General features: G+C 36.0%; 1 protein-coding gene across 1 annotated transcript in view; it reads left to right on the forward strand.

Annotated features, from left to right (window-relative positions):
• Positions 1-20,724, forward strand: part of PIGK (phosphatidylinositol glycan anchor biosynthesis class K) — an 86,218-nt gene extending 65,494 nt beyond the window's left edge. Inside the window, exon 11 of the mRNA XM_010963382.3 lies at positions 19,291-20,724. Coding sequence (XP_010961684.2) covers positions 19,291-19,407 — 117 coding nt within the window. The 3' untranslated portion in view covers positions 19,408-20,724. The remainder of the gene's footprint in view (positions 1-19,290) is intronic.
• The last annotated feature ends 643 nt before the right edge of the window (positions 20,725-21,367 follow it).

Consider the following 21,367-nt stretch of genomic DNA (forward strand, 5'->3'; position numbering starts at 1 on the left):
CATTCCTTCTCTATCCTTTCCCCTCTCTTCGGTCTTCTAACTTTCTCACTATTCTTTCTTGCCCCTTTCCCCCATTTTTCTCTATTTCATTCTTATAACCTAAAAGTTACATGAATTCTTCCCAAATGTTGGTGAGTGTTGTTACTATTTTTGTTGGAAAGTGAATTAAATGCCGTGTCTGATACATTGTAGATACTGGATACATAAGGTGACCTTTGTTGAATTTAGTGGTCTTTGATATGATGACTAAGAAGCAAAGAGGGTTAAGAGATCACTAAAGGTTCCAAAGTGCTTGTTGATAGACCTGTATGGTTCTCAGGTTCCTTTCGTAGCCAACAGTGGTAGTATTTATTAAACATTTCTGAGTAGGTATGCAAATTGTAGAATTCATTATACTTACAATTTTAGCAATCTAGTGGTCTTGCAACAAAATGAAAAAAGCCTAAATTGCATGGGAAAGTGTAAATTGCAAATACTGGTGGAAAGAGCATTACTATGTATGAAAGCACAACTAATCCTTTTAAGGATTTATGAAGTTAGGGCATAGAATATTATGAAGACAGAAAAATACATACAGAAGACAGTGATTTAGTTAACCTTGCATGCTTATGTTGATAATTTTTCTTTAAAGGTAGTTTTTTCCTCTTCATCTGTTTACTAGGAATGCAGGTACAGAACTAACATACTGAGACAGGTTTGGAGAGAAGAGGATTATTTTTCTATATACATAATTTTACATTTACTTCAGAGATGTTGATTTTAAAATTAAACCGTTTTTAAAAAATACCTGAAATGTACTATTAAGATTTGAAATATGTGACTATACTATGGTACTTCTGTGGAAAGTTGGTATTATTTTCTTTGTAAAAAGAATTACATGCAAATGAGTCAGAAAACTTTTTTCTTTCTTTCTTTCTTTTTTTTTTTTAAAAAAGAATTAATAGATTCATTTCATTTTATTTAAAGTCTATTTTGTCTGAAATCAGTACTGCAACACCTACTTTTTTGGCTTTTCCATCCTTTCACTCTCAATCTATATGTGTCCTTCTCCCTAAAGTGGGTCTCTTGTATGCAGCATATTGAAGGTTCTTGCTTTATTATCCAGTCTGCCACTCTATGTCTTTTGACTGGAGCATTTAGTCCATTAACATTTACAGTAATTAATGATAGATGTGTGTTTATTGCCATTTTGAACTTATCTTTGCAGTTGATTTGGTATTTCCTCTTTGTTCCTTTCTTCTTCCTTTTGTGGTTTGGTAAAGGTTCATTTCACTTTAATTTGTAAACATAAAAAGTTGATTAGCACTATGTAGAGTTTATTGTGTTATAGAATAATGATAACTAGGGATTTAAAAAAAATAACCAAACACAAGACTTTTAAAAAGAGAAATTTGTATGTAGTTAAGAGTAGTGTATTAGTCTCAAATACAGATGTTACCTAGACTTCCTTTTAAAAAAAGTAAAATATATTAGAAAGTACTGAAAAGTGACAAGGTCAGTAATTAATATATAATTTAACTGTAATCATAACACTTTTTTTTAGTATCATTTGATGATGCATGTGTTTTATTTTTTAAAATTTTATGTCAAAAATCAGTTTTAGTTAGCCCTGGCAAATATTAAAATATTTAGGCCTGTACTGTTTAGACATACAAAGTGGCACTGATACAAAAATGTAGGTAACTCTTATGTGCAAAATAGATCTGAGCTGAATAGGTAGAATAAATCACCTAGCCAGCCTCGAAATCCCTGTACATGTATGGATTATGTAAATGATAAAGCTCACATTCACAGATCATTGAGAAGTTAAAGGATTATTCAGTAGATGATGCTGGGACAATTAATTAAGTGATTAATTGCTTGCAGTGGGGGAAGGCTAGATTCTTGCTTTATAACACATGGAAAAAGAAAATTCTAACTGGATTATAGATCAATGCAAAAAATGGAAGATATCAAAACAATTAGAAAAGTATATCGGTAAATATTTATTGGTTTTTATGAACTATACTGGTAATGTAACAGCTATTAATAACATGATTTTCAAACACATCTTCTATAAAAATGATGATAAAAAGCACATTTTTATAACTCATTTACCTCTTGCCTGTACTAACTGTTTATCTGTTCTCCACCACTGAAGACATCTTGATAGGTAGTGGTTTGTCCAAAGTCGCAAGAAAAATGAGTGTCAAAGAGCCAGAATGATCTCTAACTTGTGTGAGTGGACCTTGAATATCTGAGACTTAGCTATACGCAACTGAAATAAATAATCAGCAATTAAATCAACTAGACAAATACACAGTTCTTTCACAAGTCAAAGTAATTTAGAGTTCATCACATTTAGAAAGTAAACATCTCTAATGAATATTAGTCATTTGACCCTTTGTATTGCTTTGAATATTAAGGTCTTGGTAGTAATTAACTTTACCCCCTTTGCATTACAGCTTTATCATCTTAGTTACTAAGACAAAAGCCTTCAGGAGAGTTTTTGGTTCTTCACAGAAAGTATATTTTTTCTTTTAAAATATTTTTATATAGATAGTAAAGACTTCTTAAAATATATTTTAAATTTTTATTGAAGTATAATCAGTTACAGTGTATCAGTTTCTGGTGCACAGTACAGTATCCCAGTTATGCATATATATACATATATTTGTTTTCATATTTTTTCATTGAAGTTTATTATGAGATATTGAATATAGTTCCCTGTGCTATACGGAAGAAATTTGTTTTTTTATCTGTTTATATATATAGTGGTTAACCTCTGCAAATCTATTTTTATTTTATTAACAGATACCATGACATAATCATGATGGCAGTTCTAAATTGAGTTTTGGTCTTTTTAAATTTATTGTAATTTTGTAAATGTGCCAAATATAAAGAATGTTTTCATTTTCTGCATTCCATTAAATCAAAATGTATCACATAACTCCTGAGATTTTCTTAGATCCTCTGATTGACTATATTTGTCTTAAGGGTTAAGTGTAGACCATAGTGTCAGGGGCATAAATGTACTTTGGTGGAGGATGGTTGGTGCCTTGAATAAATGTTGACTTTCTGGGGGTTGAGGCAAAAAATACTGGAAGTGAGGAGCTGGACCGTTTTCCACCTCCGGGAAATGGAAAAGTGATGTGCTTCTTGAATAGTTCCCTAGCTATGTATTGGTACCGACTTTTCTGGTAGAAATCTGTACAAGGAAGAAAGTACATTATACAGCGAAGAAAATAGAACCAGATCACTCATACCCATTGCATCCCGTGCTTCTAATAGGAAGGTTTTAATTTATAGTACAATAACATAAGTTAACATTTTAGTTAAAAAAGTGAGGAAATACATTGTTGCTTTTATCAATAGACGGTTATGTGCCCGTCTTAATAAATTTGACAGCAGTTAAACTCAAGGATCCATTAGAAGCAGCAGTAGAAGTACCAAGAGGAAAAAAGAAAATAAAACATAAGATGATCTTTTCTCACATAGATTCAGAAATTGGCTGTTCAGGTATAGACATATAAAAAAAAAATACAGTGCCCTTCAACTTCATGCTATACACTTGGCAGTAGTTAGATATCGACTAGCAACGATCGAAATAGTGTAACTAGGAGTTATTTAATCTGTCATCTAAATTGACCTGAAATCACCTTAATGTGCTTCCCAATAAGAGTTGAGATTATCAGTCACTTTAAAACTGATACAGTCATGTCAGAGAAGTCATATTTTATATTAAAGGAGTCAATACATTTAGTTACAGATTTGTAACGTTTAAGATTAACTTTCATTTCACTATCCTAATCATCTTTGGTGGGTAATTAGCATAGTGTATTTAATTTATAATTTCTGGTAAATTTTAGATAAGCACAGGTTTCTTTCGAAGATTATTTTTACTTTGGTCTACATTTAGATGAATTTACCTGACCAAGGTGTTCAGTTGTTTGGTTTTGTTTGTGTATCTTTTTATTTACCAGTTCTATCTTAAGGGTTTTTAATACCTTGTGAAAACAAAATAATATCCATGTTACCTAATTTTGGTTACTTAAGAGGTTTTTAGTTTAAAATGTGCCAGTAGACATTTAATTTTGTGAAATAAACATGTTTACTTTTAGATAGTGTTACTAAATCTATAATATTGGTAGAGAGAAGTGTAATAATTATAGATATGTTAGGGACTAATTCTGTATTTTGTTCTTCTAAATAGCTATATCTTTTATACCTAAAATTGTTGTTTGTAATAGAGTAGATTTAACTGACATTTTAACAATTAATTTTTAAGAGTTTCAGATGTCTTATTTTACTTCTTTCCTTGTACATCTCAGTTGGCTGTTTCTGCCAAAAATAAAATAGTAATTTTAATAACTATAAATCTTAGCCTGCTGTCTTCAATTAGTATAGAAATAGAAAAGGACTGTTTAAGAACACTGTCATTGATTAAATCACAGACGGGGCCTTTATCCAAGGGGAAGATTATTATAAGTAGAGTATAGGAAAAATAATTTTAAGACTTGTTTTTATTTGCAAATATGTGAGGTATTTTTATAGTGACTACAGTGACTAAAAGTGACTGCTTTCTTTAAAAATATTTTGTCAAACTTCATAGATAATTTATTGTAAGAGAAATTTAGGTTATAATCTTTTTAGGTACAAGCAAATGGTGTTCCAAAAAAAATTAATTTGACTGAAACTAACTTATTTCTCCAAATAATGATTTCATTTAAAAAGCACAAAGACCGGCTTCCTAATCTGTTCTTTAGATTATGTATTTCAGAAAAGAAGGTGTCACAAACGGACCTGTCCACAGAACAGAAACTGACTCACAGACATAGAGTACACACTTATGGTTACCAGGGATTAACAGGGCTGGGAAGGGATAAATTCAGAATTCGAAAATTGCATCTCTTAGGGAGTGATGGAAATGTTAGCTATCTTGATTGTGGTAGTGGTTTCATTGGTGTTTATATCTATCAAAATTCACCAGAATGTACATCTGAAATATGTGTGGTTTACTGTACAGGAACCATACCATAATAAAGATGTTTAAAAAAAAAAAGAAGAAGGGAGAGAAGGTGTCAGTCCTAAGACTTTAACGTTTAAAAGCATTGTGGTGGTTCTTTTGGGAGACCCATATTATAGAAGTTAACAAAATTCTGCTTAAAAACATGGAGTTGGAATTTAACTTTTCCTTAAACGGGGAAGTAACAAAAGCTCATTCTAGTAATTTTCAGTTTTTTTCCCTTAACTATTTACTCATTTGGAAATAGTTGTATAATTGGAGACAAGCATTATTATTGGTGTATTAGTAGGGGTTTTGTCTTTGGTTTTTTAGTAGGAAATAAAATGTAACTTAAATGGGCTTTTTAGAGTTTTAGGCAGACTAAGTTGTGATAATTAATTTGACATTTTTTATATCAGTGAGAAAATTTTCCTCATGGTTTGAAATCATAAAATAATGTAAGGAGTATGCTGATTTCTCACTACTTTCTTAGTATCTTCTTATTCTCAATGTTAGAAGATCTTCTAGAATTTTAAAAATCTAGCCAATCCTTGCATCTGTTGGATGGAATCTCACCAAAATGTTGCCCTCTAAATCGTGGAAAAGACCTCGTGTACTCCTTAGAGCAATCTGTTCTATGAACTTCCTGTTGGAAAATTTTCTTATATCTAATTGGAAACAATTTTTTTTTAATTGAAGTATAGTTGATTCACAATGTTATTCTGGTATACAGTGAAATGATTCATACATATATACATTTTTTTCTTTTTCATATTCTCTTTTATGGTTTATTACAGGATACTGAATATAGTTCCCTGTGTTTTATAGTAGGACCTTGTTGTTGATCTATTTTATATGTACTAGTTTGTATCTGCTAATCTCAGACTCTTAACTTATCCCTCCTCCTCCTTTCTTCTCTGGTAACCGTAAGTTTGTTTTCTGTCTGTGAGTCTGTCCTTTTTGTAAATTAAGTTAATTTGTGTCATTTTTTAGATTCCACATTGAAGTGGTATCATATGATATTTGTCTTTCTCTGCCTGACTTACTTCACTTAGGATGATAATCTCTAGGTCCATCCATGTTGCTGCAAATGGCATTATTTCATTCTTTTTTATGGCTGAGTAGTATTCCGTGCGTGCGTGCGTGTGTGCGTGTGTGTGTGTGTATACACCACATCTTTATCCATTCATCTGTCAATGTGCATTTAGGTTGCTTCCATGTCTTGGCTCTTGTAAATAGTTCTGCTATGAACATTTGGGGTGCATGTAACTTTTCAAATTAGAGTTTTCTCCAGGTATATGCCCAGTAGTGGGATTGCTGGATCCATATGGAACTCTATCTTTAGCTTTTTGAGAAACCTCTATACTGTTTTCCATAGTAGCTATACCAATTTATATTCCCACCAACAGTGAAGGACAGCTCCAAATCCTAGTAGTTTTTAAGGTAACCATTTATATGTAAAAGTACACAGTAGAGCATATGTGTGCAGAAGTATTTTTTGCTTTAAGCTATCATATTTGCGGTGGTTTCTGCAGGCAGTTGTCCCTGCCTTCCTGTGCCAGTGTAAAGTGGAGGTTGAGGCATGCAAAGATGCATTCATGTACGCTTTATTTGCCACTTGCCCCCGAATAGCGAGGAGAGCAGCACTCGGAAGAGCCAGTATCTCTGGGCACACGCCTGGTACCCATTTAGTCCCTTCTCTTGCTCATATACCAAACTGTCTTCCTCAGTTCTGCCCCTAAATCGTAACACCAACTATATCCAGTGTGTGCTCTGTAACTCATTAGTCTTGTGCTTATTTTAGTTGCCCCATAATACCTGTGGGGTAAGGGAGCTGCCTGGAGGGGGAGGAGCCTGGACACGTTCCCAGAGGAGTCCTGTGGTGCAGGAACAGTATATGGTAGTGAAGAGCGCTGACTCTGAAATCAGACTACACCACGTTTCAGTCCCATCAACCACCTACTAAAGCTTCTAGTTTGTGACTAGTCAGAGTACTCAATCAGTCTTTTCATGTTTGAAATAACATAATGTCTCAGTGCTGTTGGAAGGATTAAGTTAGATAGTAAACATGGAGGTTTTACCATGGAGTGGAGCTTTGGGTCAGCACTCCGTAAGTGATAATCATGGTTATGGGTAGCAGTGGCACTTCTGTAACAATTGAATTTTCCTCATTTGTAAAACAGAGTTGCTGTTGTCACTCTAGTTTTTATAATATACGTCTTCCATTTATCACAGTCTACTTTAAATATTATTGTATTATTTCATGGATAAAAAAGACCCTTATAATGATCTATTCTTAATTCCTCCCTCCCATCCTTTGTGCTGTTGTTGTCATGCGTTTTGATTCTGTATATTTATGAACCCCACAGTGCATTATTATCATTTTTGTTTTAAACAGTCAATTATCTTTTAAGGAAATTTTGAAATGAGGAAAAGTATTTTTATACTTGTTTGCCAATTTACCATTTCTATCTCTCCTCATTCATTTGTGTAAGTGTGAATTTTCTTTCTGCCTGAAGAACTGCTCTGAACATTTCTTACATTGTAGGTCTGCTCTCGGTACGCCTTGTAGGATAGGCACTGGTGTGCTGCCCTGTAGTATCGGACCGCTGCAGTGAAGTCTGTTGAATTCTCAAAGCTTTTGTTTTACTGAATGATGTTTTAGTTCACATTCATCCTTGAATTACTTTTTTTCACTTGGCACATTTTCCCTAGAATTCTAGGTTAACAGTGGTTTTCTTTCAGTACTTTTAAGATGTCTTTCCATTGTCTTCTGGTCCCCATGGTTGCTGACAGCAAATCTTCAATCATTCTTATCTTTGCTCTGTAGCAGGGGTCAATACAGTATTTCTTAGGGGACCAGGTAGGTTTGTGGGTCATCTGGTCTTTGTTGCAGCTACTCAACTTGGTGTGGTGTGAAAGCAGCAATAGATAGTATGTAAATCAGTGAGTGTGGCTGTGTTCTCGTAAAACTTTATTTGTAAAAGTCATGTGGCTCATCTGCTGTAGTTTGTTGAATCCTGCTCTGTAAGAACAAGTCTTTTTATCTGACTGCTTGTAAGGCGTTCTCTTTATCATTGTTTAACCGCATTTCGATCATGACATTCCTTTGCATGCTTTTCTCTGTTTCTTCTGTTGGTGTTCAGCTTTGTGGTTTTGGTGGCTTATAGTTTTTATGAAATTTGGAAAAATTTTAGTCATTATTTGTTTTACGTGTTTCTCCCTCCCTCCCTAGGACTCCAGTTGCATAGATGTGATCCTGTTTGATGCTCTGCCACAATAGGCATGTCCTTGTCTCTGTTTATTCTTTTCCCTGCTCTTTTTCTTTCTGGGCTTCATTTTGCTAACTTAATGCTAATTCTTTGTAGTGTCTGATCTACTGTTAATTTCATCCAGTGTATCTTTCATTATATGTATCGTATTTTTCATTTCTAGAAATCCTATAATGAGTCTTACTTCTGTATTCTGTTTATCTCCTCATATATTCATGTTTTCCATTACCTCTAATTTATAATAGCTGTCTTAAGAGCCCTGTCTACTAAATCCATCATCTTTTTCATTTATGCATCTATTTCAGCTGATTGATTTTTTTCCTGGCTTCAGGTGATATTTTCCTCCTTATTTCCATGTCTTCTTTTTTTAAATGGATGCTAGATATTTTAATTTTTATTGTTGTTGGCTGTTGCATTTTGGACTTTTGTTTTATTCACGTAGCAAGTATTAGATTTTGCTTAGGGTCAGTTTGATTCCTTTAAGGACTGCTTTTAAGTTGTTTTACCCAGATCCAGAGCAGTCTTTTTTTGGGGGTGGGAGTGGTGGGAGATAGCTGCACTGTCTCTGGTTTATTCTGGTTTAGCCCTGCTATAAACTGTGGCCTGTTGCTCTGCATGTTATGAGTCCTGGGAATTATTTGGCCTGTTGCTTTTGGTGTTTTGCTTCGTTTTCCTGTCCAAGCTTCTTGTTATGCATGCCGAGATTCAAACTCTGCCAAAGATTCAGGGAGATCCTTCTGCAGATCTCTGGAGCTTCCTCCACTCCAGTAGTCCACCCTGAAAATTCTAGCCACCGAAACGTCCCTGAATTCTAATCTGTGTTTCCTTGGCTCTGCAGCACTGCCAGGCTTTGCCTGGGGCTCTGTCCGTGTCCTTGTGCTGCAGCTTGGAAATGGCCTCCAGGGAAAAAGCTTCAGCAACTGAAGGAATCATCTTACTTGTTCCCATTCTTTCAGGGATCATAAAACCGCTGCAAATTTGCAGATTGTCCAATATCTGAAACCATTATTTCTTACCTTTGGAATGATTATTTAGTTGTCCAGAGTGGCAGATAATTCTATAGCATTTAATCCCACATATGCAGAAGTGGAACTCTGATTACCTTTTAACAGACACAGATAGATACTGTTGATAAATAGCACCTTTGTGATTTATTTGTGGGGACAGTGAGTTATTTCTCTTAGTTAAGAACTGAAAAATAGACTCATTTATTGCAAACTTCAACTTGTTTTATACATTTTTAAATGAATATTTTTTAACTTCTCATTAGGGATTCTTAAAATAGATTGTGTTATTATTTAATTTATGCAATTCTTAATTTTTCCTTAACTCATAAAACCAAGAGTATAAACTAGTAAATTAATAGTTCATTGTATTTGAATATTTTACATTTCTTATTTTCAAGAAGAAAATAATATATAACTAAGACAAGTTAATTACTCTATTCTAAGCTTACGAGACCTTGTAGAGGTTCAGAAATGGATATCACAAACAGACCAAAATGTAGTAGAATCACACCTGTAAATTAACTACAGTGTAAGATATAAACCAAATATCAGTGATGCACAGAGAAGAAAGTAATTCTTACTGAGGTTTGAGAACAGGCTTCACCTGGAGGTGATATTTGAGCAAGGTCTTGGAGAATAAATAGGTATGAAAGAGTAGGAGAAATTAGTTTAGAATATTTCATTCTCTTCTATTGTTTTAAACATTCAAAGTTAATATCTTGAAAAGGTTTTCCATTCAGAGAATAGGTATGAGAGGTAATGAATACTTCCATTTCAAGATTTGTTTGTTAATTAGTTTTCTGTAGGTATGTAATGAATTTAGTGATGTAAAAGCATTTATTACCTCACAGTTTCCATGACTCAGGAGTCGAGGCACAACGGAGCTTAGTCCTGTGCCTGGGTTATAACAGGGCTGCAGTCAGGGTGTTTACCAGGACTGCAGTCTCACCTGAGGCTCAGCGTCCTCTCCCAGGCTTGCCGGTCGTGGCAGATCTCAGCTTCCCGTTGTTGTGGAACTGACTGTGTGGCAGGCCCTCAGCAACTAGAGGTTGCCTGCCATTCCCTGCCTGTGGCCCACTCCACGGCATGCTGTTTGATTCTTAAAGACTACCAGGAGAGCGTCTCAACTACTTCTAAAATATGTCTCTGCCTTGTGTCTCTGATATCCAGACCGCCTTTTGAAAGGCTCACCTGATTAGGTCAGCCCCTCCTCCTAGGATGATCTCCCTTTTGATTAACGGAAAGTCACTGATTTGGGGAACCTTAATTATATCTTCAGAATCCCTTTATCTTTGCGATACAGTGCAACCTAATCAAAGGAGTGATATCCCACCAAATCACAAGCCCTTTCCACACTCAAAGGGAGGGGACCATACAGGGCAGGTCCACTGTGTGTACGTAGGGTGAACAGGGCATGTACGTGTATGTGTACAGGGAAAGGGAATCGTGGAGAGAGGACTGAGAATTCTGCTGACCACTGTTTGATTTATACTATCAATATAATTTGAAGAGTACAAATTACATTTTATAGAGAGGAGATGGATAGACTAGGAATACTTATAAACTACAACTGATTCAACAGTTGAAAACAAATAACTAAAATATCTTCTAAAGTAATTATAACCTCAGTAGATTGGGGTTTTTTTTGTTCCTTAAAATATAGTTCAACTCATCTGATAAGCTCATTATATTTGAAGAAAAGAATCTCGTTAAAACTTTGTCAGTTTTCCATTTGCTTCCCAATAAACATGTACAGTTTTTTAAATCCTCAGTTTTTTCTTTTTATGTAATTTTAATACTTAGATCTATTCTCTGTTAACTGTTCTGAAGTTCTGTTGTGATGTCCTAGCAACGTGAAAGCGAGATTGAGCACTGTTCACGACTGGTGGTGTGGTGTTGCTAAGCTACCTATCTTTTTAATTTGAAATATTAGACATTTCAATAATAGGTGGCCCTTAAGCTTTAAGTGTTTGCTCATGACACGTTGCAGTGTTTTATGTATGCTTTTCACCTCTGCACTATAGCTATTATTGTGAAAGTTTTTTTTAAAAAGGGAAAGTGTATTTTAATGGCAGTCAGTAGAATACCTTAACTACATAAAATCAGTCATTTTCTGAGAAGCTCTAATATGGACGCAAATGAAATTATAAGCTATACTTTAGTATGAACTTACCTCAATGCAAGTGTACTACCAAATGCAATAATTATACCAGTCTGTCACTTGATTGTAAGTAAAATCATTGTAGAATGCCTAAAATATTACCTAGGCTTGCTTTAAAAATAGCAATGTTTTTACACTCCAGGAAGATCATTAGATACATACTGAAAAAGCACTTTATTATATTATGTTGCTGTTATGCTATTCACGTTACCTTTTCTTAAAGCAGGATATCAAATGCTAAGTGGCATTATTGCCGTGCATCTAATTTGCAAAAGATGAATATATGCAGTGTCTTCTAGGTAGGCTCTTTTTATAAAAGTTTTTCCTGTGTATTCCCCTTTCCTCCCATAAAAATAATGAAATTAATTAATTTCTTCAAATTTTTTCATATTTCATACTCAACTTGCATCTTGCTTTTGTTTTCTTATTATTACGGTATAAACATCTGTACAAACCATTAAAATTGAAAACATTTTTGATGACTAATTACATAAATGTGCAATATTTCTCCTATTATTATCTATATAGTTTCCTGTTTTTATTATCTAAATAACACTGAGAAGAAAATCTTGGTGCCAAACCTTTGGCAGCATTTCTGAGTTCCTTATGGTAGGTCCTAGCTAGGAGTCTAACAGATTCTAGGAATGAGAAGATACGAACCCTGTAAAGACTTCTGAACACGTTAATAGATACTGCCCTGAAAAGTTGACCATTCTTGTTAGTATTCACTAGTTTAGTTTTAAAAAAGAGGAAGAAGTAGTTAATACATTATTTTTATTGTTTTTAATGATTAAAGGTTGTATTTTTTCAAATGTTTATTAGTTATTTATAATTATTCTTTTGTGAGAATTTTCATTTTCCTGTCCCATTTATAGATAAATTCATGTGTCTTTTCTTACTGATTTTAGGGACATCTTCAAGTACTGAATTTATCCCCCTTTCTGTCATATTTTCCCATTTATTTGCCTCTTAATTTGATTTATACACTTTGTAAAATACAGAGCATTCAAAAACTTCTTTTAAAAATCTTTCCACCTTTTCTGTTTTCATTTATTGCTTTTAGACTTATAAATCCCTTTACTGTGCAGATCCTTCTACATTTTATCTCTTTTTACTGTGTTCACCTGTGGGGGTCGCTGGCTAAGCTCTCAGAGGCATCTCATTGTCTCAAATCCCAGCATGCACCGGGCATTCACAGAATGAACCTCCCTGACCCTGATGCTTGCTACTCCCAAACCACACCCATCCTTTCAACAGGGTTTCCTAAGGGCCCTCTGGGATTGGCAGTGATCAGAGCAGATGCAAATCTCCACCTTCCTCCTGCCAGTGAGGCTGAGGCATCACCCTCCTCCCAGAGCCTGGCTTTTCTCGCGTGACTTTGCTCCATGGGCCACTGCTTGGGTGCTGCCTCCTCCTCTCCACCAACCCAAACATGGCACCTCATTCAAGGGCCAGCTCATCCTGACAGTAGCCACCCACCTGGCAGTCCCCTTAATAACTTGCAGGCCCTTTGACTTGTGTTCTGCTCTCCACAGTGAGTTCCCTTGAAACTTGTCTCCACTGGAACCATTAACATAGCTGTCATTATGATGTATCCCTGGGTGCCACTTTACAAAAGTAATAAAAATTTTTTTTTGCATCTAATATTTTTATGTCTAATTCTAAACCATGTGAAGTGTATTTTGATTTATAGTGTTTGGTTAGAAACAAAACTGCTTTTTTCCAAATGTTAATCCATTGTTGGAGGACCAGTAAGAATATCCCCTTGCTCATTGATAGCTCTTTTATCATACACCTAATTCTCGGATACTGGGCTGATCGCCTACTTTCTATTCTGTTGTACTGATCTTTTCTATTTTGCATCAGAACAACATTATAGATTAGCTTTATCACATCCTTTCGATATTCAGGACTGTTTACCCCTCTATAGAGTAGTATAGATTATTTACCTCACATCTCATACTGTGGATATTCCTAGATATTTTATGTTTTTTTTTTGATATTGTGAATGAAATTTTTTTTCTATTCTGTTTTCTGACTCGTTTTTACTGGCACATTGGAAGGGTATTGGTTTTCTTATGTTTATCTCAAATCTGGACTCTTTATTCTCAATAATTATGCATTGATTTTGTGGAGTTTGTTGATAACTCATCTGCAAATAATGAAAATTTGCTTCTTCCTGGAAGTTGCATCTGGATTGGCTGCAAATTCCAAAGCAGTACTCACTGATAATAGTAGGTATTCTTGTCACAGAAAAACTAAAATCATGGTTAAGGAAAAACAGTGGTCAACTTTCTATTAAAAATAAAATTACTGTTGAAAACAAATCATCTTTAATTATCCTAGATTAGATTAATTGCTTTGTGAATTTACCATGGGTAAGATACATCAGAATTTTGGGAGATATTCATTTCTCTAGTGGAGGGTGGTGGTGGTGGGGGCAACTTCTGATTAACACCAATTGCTAACCAGCTTTAAAAGGAAGGGAACTAGACTTGAGGTCTAGATTGCAGTTGGTAGGAGGGAGGCTCGAGGAAAGTGAGGTGAGTTAGTCTCTAGATGCCCCCACTTCATTTCCTCGGGAGTAATTACTAGCATGGTGGCAGGTGGAGTCAGTCTCCTTCCAGGAAGACTATGAAGAGAGCTGCAAATGAGCATAACTGCAGCTCCCTGAAAGTAAGGGGTGGGTGGCAAGAATACTTACGAAATGTGCCTCTAGAAGACACTGTAGTGGCTTCGTCAGAGTCTGGCTATGCATAGTGTTCAGGTGTTGATGGGTGTTTGTTGAAGTCTTTACTGTGTGAAATTTAGCTCAGATGAGTTAATGGGACTGGATTCCTCATTCTAGGAGGGTCTGAGGGGCCATTATAACGACAGGCCCCCCTCACCTCAATCAAGTTCGCGGTGGACAAGGGGTTGATTAGCTGCCCTTCCTGCTGGTTTTATCTATACCATTGTTGCAGAAACCTGAAGCTACAAGTCTGTAGATGGAAACTTTATTTTCTTATGATAGTAAAGGATCAGGGTTTTTCCTTCTACATTCTCACCTCAGTGGGTGTATTCATAGCTTTTGATGCAAAACAAACCACTCCAAAACTTAGTGGCTTAAAACATCAACAGTTTATTTGGCTCATAATTCTACAGGTTGGCAATTTAGGCTGAGTTTAGCTGGGAAGTTCTGTCCTTAACTGGGCTCCCTCGTGGTCTGTGGTCAACCTTGGGTTGGTTAGATATGGGAGTTGGCTGGTTGCTGGCTGGCCCCACCTGGCATCTTTTTCTCCAGAAGCCTCGTCTCAGTTATTTTTCTCACGGTGGTAGCGGAGGTGTGAGAGAGAGCAGAAGCAAGCAACGCCTCCGGAAGCTCGTGTTGGAACGAGGACACTGGTGCTTGCTTTCTGTTGGCCAAAAGGAGTCACAAGGCCAGCTGAGTCACAGTGGGAGGGTATAGAGTCTGCTTCCGGATGAGAGCTGCTATGAAGCAATGTATTGCCAAGGGTATGGACACAGGGAAGTATGGGGAATTGGGAGGGTTTTTTTTTTTTGCCATCAGTCTACCACAATTAGGCAAATGAAGGACTCAGAGATGTGCTTAGGACACTATCTTCTTTGCCAGTGTAGATTTTAATTTTTCTGTTACAGAATTGTCACCCATCTCCCTCTTTATCTCAACCTACCATCCTTATATCTTGTATTGTTTTTCTCTTTATATTATTCATTTGTTGTTGGCTTCCTGTACATTTTTATTCAAGTTCATACCAAATAAATTCTTTTCTAAAATTATCCAAATTATCTTTTGTTTCCTTATTAAATCTATTCAGGGCTGTATGCTCTGTAGGATATTTATTCCTCAAGTGTGGGAGTACATTTACTCATGGACCTAACATTGTTTTTTTTCTTTTTCTTAGAACACTGTTGGAATTTGCCAACAGAGCACGCGGTTGCTTTTCACTATCTACTTAGATTTGAATGCCTTCTCAGATCCGCATCTGAAAAATAGGCTGTTACACGTTTCCCAGTGACTGGCAGGCAGTCATCCAATGTGGTTTTGCTAAGATGGCTAGGATTGTCTGTTCCCACGCTGTGTGTGCCTGGTTTTGGGACACTTTAAAACAATGAAGTATATGGGAAAACTGTATTTCTTGACATATACCATTAAAAGGATTTTCCCTGTATTTTCCGTTCTTTGCAGAGATTTTCATTTGGATGTGGAGCCGCCTTAGAAGCAGTGAACCATTGACAGTGGCCCTCTGCCTTCTGACATGCTCTGTCCTGGGAATTGTATTTAAAGGGCTGTGGAAAGAAGTTGCCCTTGGTCGGTTGGGAGGGAGTTACACTGCTCTGGCTGCCCCGTAAAGCCATTGTCTACTCTGTAAATTCTGTTTCTCTTAAACAGCCTGCAGAAAAAGGGAGAGCGCTAAAGTCCCTTTCTCAGCTGACAGAATTACTGTGTTTCACAGAGCAAAGCAATCCTTTGCATCATGTGAACTAATCAGAAAGCTGGGCCACTATTAATTTGTTTCTAGACCTGGTTTCTAGGACTTTCAGGTAGTGAAATTGTCTGAGGTTTCTCATCAGAGTTTCGATTAATTTTAGTAGGGTGTGCTCTTGTCTCTTTCTCTGCCTTTTTATGTGTTTTCCTGAGAAGATGGGAGAGGCTGTGCTGGGAGAATTCTACGTAGTTGCCACATTAAGCTCATTTAATTAATAACTAATTTCCCCTTTTTTTTTGTTAATCAAATATATGTAATGATATACAACAAAGTATTGCAAATGCAAACGGCAGTTTTGAAAGGCTGAGATTTGCTGCTTTCATTAGCTAGTACAGTGTTGCAATGTGAATACATACGCCATTCCATAGTAATTTTGGAGTAATGACATGTATTTCTTAGTCCTCCGTTGTTGCTTTCAAAGTTTGCTGTTGGGGAATGTAGCTCTAGCACTTTGCTTTTCTCTCCGGTCCTTTCCCGGGTGTCAGTGGTCTACATGTGGGACGTGTCTAGTTGAAGGATCAGGAAGCAGTGCCTCCAGAACTCTCCGAAGCAGTTTTTGGAATAACAGACCAAAGCAGCTCTCAGGCCCGTCTTTGGAGAAGTGATAGTTACTGCCCAGCAGTTATCTCTGACAGCTGCCTCTGGCTGCTAAGTTAGACATGCAGCGGTAGAGTGACCGCCTCAGGCGGTCCGTCTCGTTGGAAAGTAACTAGAGTTTCTACAGGTATAGAAATAAGATTTGCTATTAACTACTTGATAATTATTTCAGTAATGTCTAATGAATCATAGAGCTTAAATGATGTTCACCATTTTTTTTTAACATGACTTGGTTGAAACACCACCTGAAAGTTACAGGTGCTCGTGAATTCTTGAAGGTTCACACCTCCTGAACTCTCAGCACTGAAATTCATTAAATTGGTTTATGGAACAATTTGTATATATTATAGCCTGTTCTTCTACAGGCCAGAGTTTACTTTAATGCCAGATTTTGACAATATTTATTTAACCTTTTAAAAGTAATAACCTGTGTGTGTTATTACTAGTCTAGGTAACTGGTAATAAGTCTAGACTTACTGTGGTGAATGATTTTCAAATGTTTAGAGATATCAAATCACTATGTTGTACACCAGAAACTAACATAGTGTTTTAGGTCAGTTATAGTTCAAATGAATAAACAAACAAACTTCATAGAGAAAGATTCTGATCACATTTATGGTTATGAGAGGTGGAGGGCTGTGGAGAAGGGGAGTTGGATGAAGGTGGTCAAAAGGTAGAAACTTCAAATTAGTAAGATAAATAAGTACTAGGGATATAATGCACAAGAGGATTAATGTAATTAACACTGCTGTAAGTTTTATATGAAAGTTGTTAAGAGAGTTAAATCCTAAGAATTTTCATCACAAGGAAAAGAAAAAGAAGTCATTTTTTAGATCACATTACAGTTGTTTCAAACATCTTGAAATACTGTTTACCCTTAGCATGACTTTGAAATTATTATCCACATTTTAATTTTAAAAATTACATGTTACTATGTCAAATTTTGTTTTTTTAAAAGTTTTGATAACTGCAATTTCAATATAGTAATTCATTTCCTTTATTTAAAAAAAAGAAGAGGAGAGGATTGCCTAATTGAACATCAGACATTTGCGTAAATAACTTCGCTATTTATAGAATTAAAAGAAAAACAGAATTTCTTTCTAGGAAAATACTCTTTGGAATTTTGTTAGTGAGTTTATAATTTTGAAAACATTAGGTAACTATTAGATATTATGACAGTGAATATATATTAATGGCATGGCCCTTACTAATGAATTCTTGTTGATACGACTTGCTTTGAGTTTTTTTTTTCTTCTTTCCTTCCTTCTTCTCTCCCTCCCTCCGTTTCTTCATACCTTCCTTCCTTTTTTTCCCATGTGAATTTGAGGATTGACTGAAGAGCATTTAGGTATGCCAATTATGTAAGGAAAAGCCAAACTATAAGATGTGGAATCAAGTATACTTCAATCAATCAGTCAATCAATAAGGAGAAAAAGATGTAGAAATGTATAAGAGATTTATAAGCCTTTCTGGAATCTAGTTTATACGGTGACTAAAGCAAAGTTCAGATTATAGTTTCACTTTAGTCTTTTCTAAAGTATGGTTGCCATATCATAACTATCCTTACAATCTTAGCTAGTAATTCAGGAAGCAGAACTCATAACGAGATCATAGTCACAGCCCTTCCATTTCAGGGCCATGATGTAGCTGTTGAAATGACAACGGAATGGGAAAGACTGATCTGCCTTTCCTTGCTTCCTTGCTGAGCAGAGAAGCATACATGACACTGCTGGGTGTTGAGGAATGGAGAAGAGCATGTAAAAGGGACTCGCCCAGACTTTGCCCCCTGGAAGTTTGCAGGGAGGTAAATGAAAAAAGAAACTGTAATAGTAGATAGGAGTAAATGTAGGAGGGGCTGCACATTCCAAGAAAAGAACTTATCATCTGGGAAAATCTGGAGAAGTTGACATTTGAGTTAATGAGCTTTGAGTAGGCAGAATGGAAGTAACATGACCAGACTCAGCGGCCCCTCAAATATTTGCTGACTGTCTGGATAAGTGGAGTCGAGTAGCATTGCTTTTGTACTGACTTGGTCAGTGTATTGTAAGAGTGTCCTGTGTGTGCCAGGCACTGGGGCAGGTAGGTGCTGGGAATTATAGCTCGATGACCCTCCTAGAGCCACAGTCTAACAGGAGAGACAGGTAAAACAAACTAATGGTTATATAAATACAAAGTGAAAAAGGACTGTTAGACTACTGAATAACGTGGGTGAAGAGAGTGATTTGGTAGGGTAGTCAGGGAAGGCCCCTTTGAGGAAGCAAAATGCCATTTGAAACTGACCTTTGTAAGAACCATTTTGGGATATTTACCCTGTTTGAAGTCTTTGCCGTTGCTGCTGTCCCAACACAGTAGCCCGGGACTGATGATTCCAGGTGCCCTGTGGTTACTCAAGTACCTTACATAAAACGGTGTAATGTTTGCATATAACCTATGCACATCCTCCCTTGTACTTTAAATCATCTCTAGATCACTCATAATACTTAACACAATGTAAATGCTATGTAAATAGCTGTAAATATAATGTAAATCCTATGTAAATAGTTACCAGTGTGTGGCAAAATCAAGACTGCTTTTTAGAACCTTCTGGAAACTTTTTCCCCTATATTTTCAATCCGTGAATGTGGAAACTGCAGATAGAGAAGGCTGACGGTACATTTAATTTGTCTAACTTACTCCCCCTTAAAGCACAACCTGTCAGTTTCCTATTTTCCATCAGTATTTATCTATTGTTGAATTATTTACTTATTGTTAAATTTATAATGTCATCCTTGTTTTGCAGAAACCAAAGCTGAAAGATTGGCATCCTCCTGGGGGTTTTATTCTGGGATTGTGGGCACTTATTATCATGGTTTTCTTCAAAACTTACGGAATCAAGCACATGAAGTTCATTTTCTAGATGCAACGGTGTATGAAGACTGCGTGGAAGACTACAACCTTGGATAAAAATTTATGTCAATACATTTTTAAAGGTACATTGCTCTGTGTGACTTGGCAAAAAGATAAGGAGACTGTAAATTTGAATGTTTTGTAACTTAAGGAAGAATCATTGTTAGTGCAAGTGCTAAATGACACTAAATATATTTCAGTTTTTTCATTTTGAGTGTTATTAAAATATTGGGACAAAGAGACGAGAATATACTCACTGGCTTTTTTTTGAAATTTTCCCCTTATTTTATCCCCTTTTCATTTGGGAAAAAAAATGTGAAGACATTAAATTCTCACTAGCAGGAGTAACTTCTGTTAGTATTTTTGTGTATGTTCTTCCAGCCTCTTTCATAATTTTTTTCCAAAATAGAGAACATACCACATTGTAATCTCACTTGTTGTTCGCAGTGTGTCGTCAGCCCTTCCCCTCTCCCTGGGTGTTCCCCGGGAACACATGGTGAATGGCTGCATGCTCTCCACTTTATGAATGTACCGTGATTTATTTAACACTCTTCTGGAATAGAACCACTTACTTTGCTCCCAAGATTTTCCTTTAATGTGTTAAGAGTTTACTGCAGCTAATCTTGGAATTCTGCAGCTAAAATTGTAAGTAAATATGAAAAATTAATTTCTTAATCTATGGTACTGGCAGTCTCCAGGACCTTATTTACTGTCAGTTTATGGGGAAAATGTAAGGCCTTTGCGAATTTTACCGACTGCTCAAGAAAAATAAACTCCATTGTTTTTCATTTCTAAGCATTCTGTGAGCATCTAGAATTGATCACCTCCTCTTCGGTTTCCACGTTGAAAAAGATGTTGTTTCAATTGTGTTTAAGGTATATACCTTCCCCCCTGGCTGGATCCACACTTTTCCTTGGGCAGTCCCATAAAATGGATGGACTGTGTGAAAACTCCATGCTTGTGGCCCCGTCTTCATGTCTGACTGATGTGTCACATGAAGCCTTTTTCCTGGTCTGTGACAAGACGCAAGAGCTTGTCTCCCCAACACTGATTGTTTGCATCTCACCAGCCATCTTCGTGTCTGTCTCGTAACTGGAAATGGTTTGAGAGTGTGCTTTGCTTTCAGCCCAGATATTGTTTTTTCACATATAAAGGGGAGAAGCCCTGAAAGCTGAGCATTCATGTCCTGTGGGATACTTTCCCGTGTTTAATCTGTTTTATCCAGGAGCTTATGTGTTAATCTTATTCACTATGAAGATCTGTTTTGTAATTGTGGATAACATTCAGAAGACAACTCTTCCTCCACAATAAAACCTCCTAAAATTAATATTCCTTAGAGTTTGTTTTCCTTTTAGCAACTTAAAATATTACCCTTTAATTATATGCAAAATGGCCATGCTTTTCACAGGCATAGGATTAACGGTGCCATCTCTCAGGTTAGAACAAACGATATTGAGGCTTTCTGCCAGCTCTGAATCTTCATTTTAATTGATCTTTTTATCGGTGTTCTAGACACCTGAAGAAGAAAACTTTTTATCTGATTATATGGAGAAGGATCTTTTTACACATAGAAAGAGGGGGAAACAAACTTAAATTCCAATAGCTGAATCGCAGTAGCGCTAAGAGACCAAAAACGGTTGACCATGTCACCCTCCAAACACTACGTAAGGTCATGAACACTGGTGGGGGAACTCCTTCGAGCCGTAAAAGAAGTATGATTGTTCTTGAGCCAAAGTAATTTAGTTTAAATATAATGAAATATACCCTGATGGTAAAGACTCCTGGAAAGTAAAAGGATTCCTCTTCAGCGATTGTAGAAGGTGCCCTTCTTAGTTAAAACCAAACTAGGAAAAGCAGTGCTAGATATAATATAGAGGATTAATTATTTTCCAGACAGAGTTTCAAGGGCAATTTTTTCTCTTTCTGTTTCATTATTGAATTTTCAGAAGATAGTTAAAGCTTTTAAAGCT

This window comes from Camelus bactrianus, chromosome 13 (assembly GCF_048773025.1).
Source record: "Camelus bactrianus isolate YW-2024 breed Bactrian camel chromosome 13, ASM4877302v1, whole genome shotgun sequence".
Lineage (NCBI taxonomy): Eukaryota > Metazoa > Chordata > Mammalia > Artiodactyla > Camelidae > Camelus > Camelus bactrianus.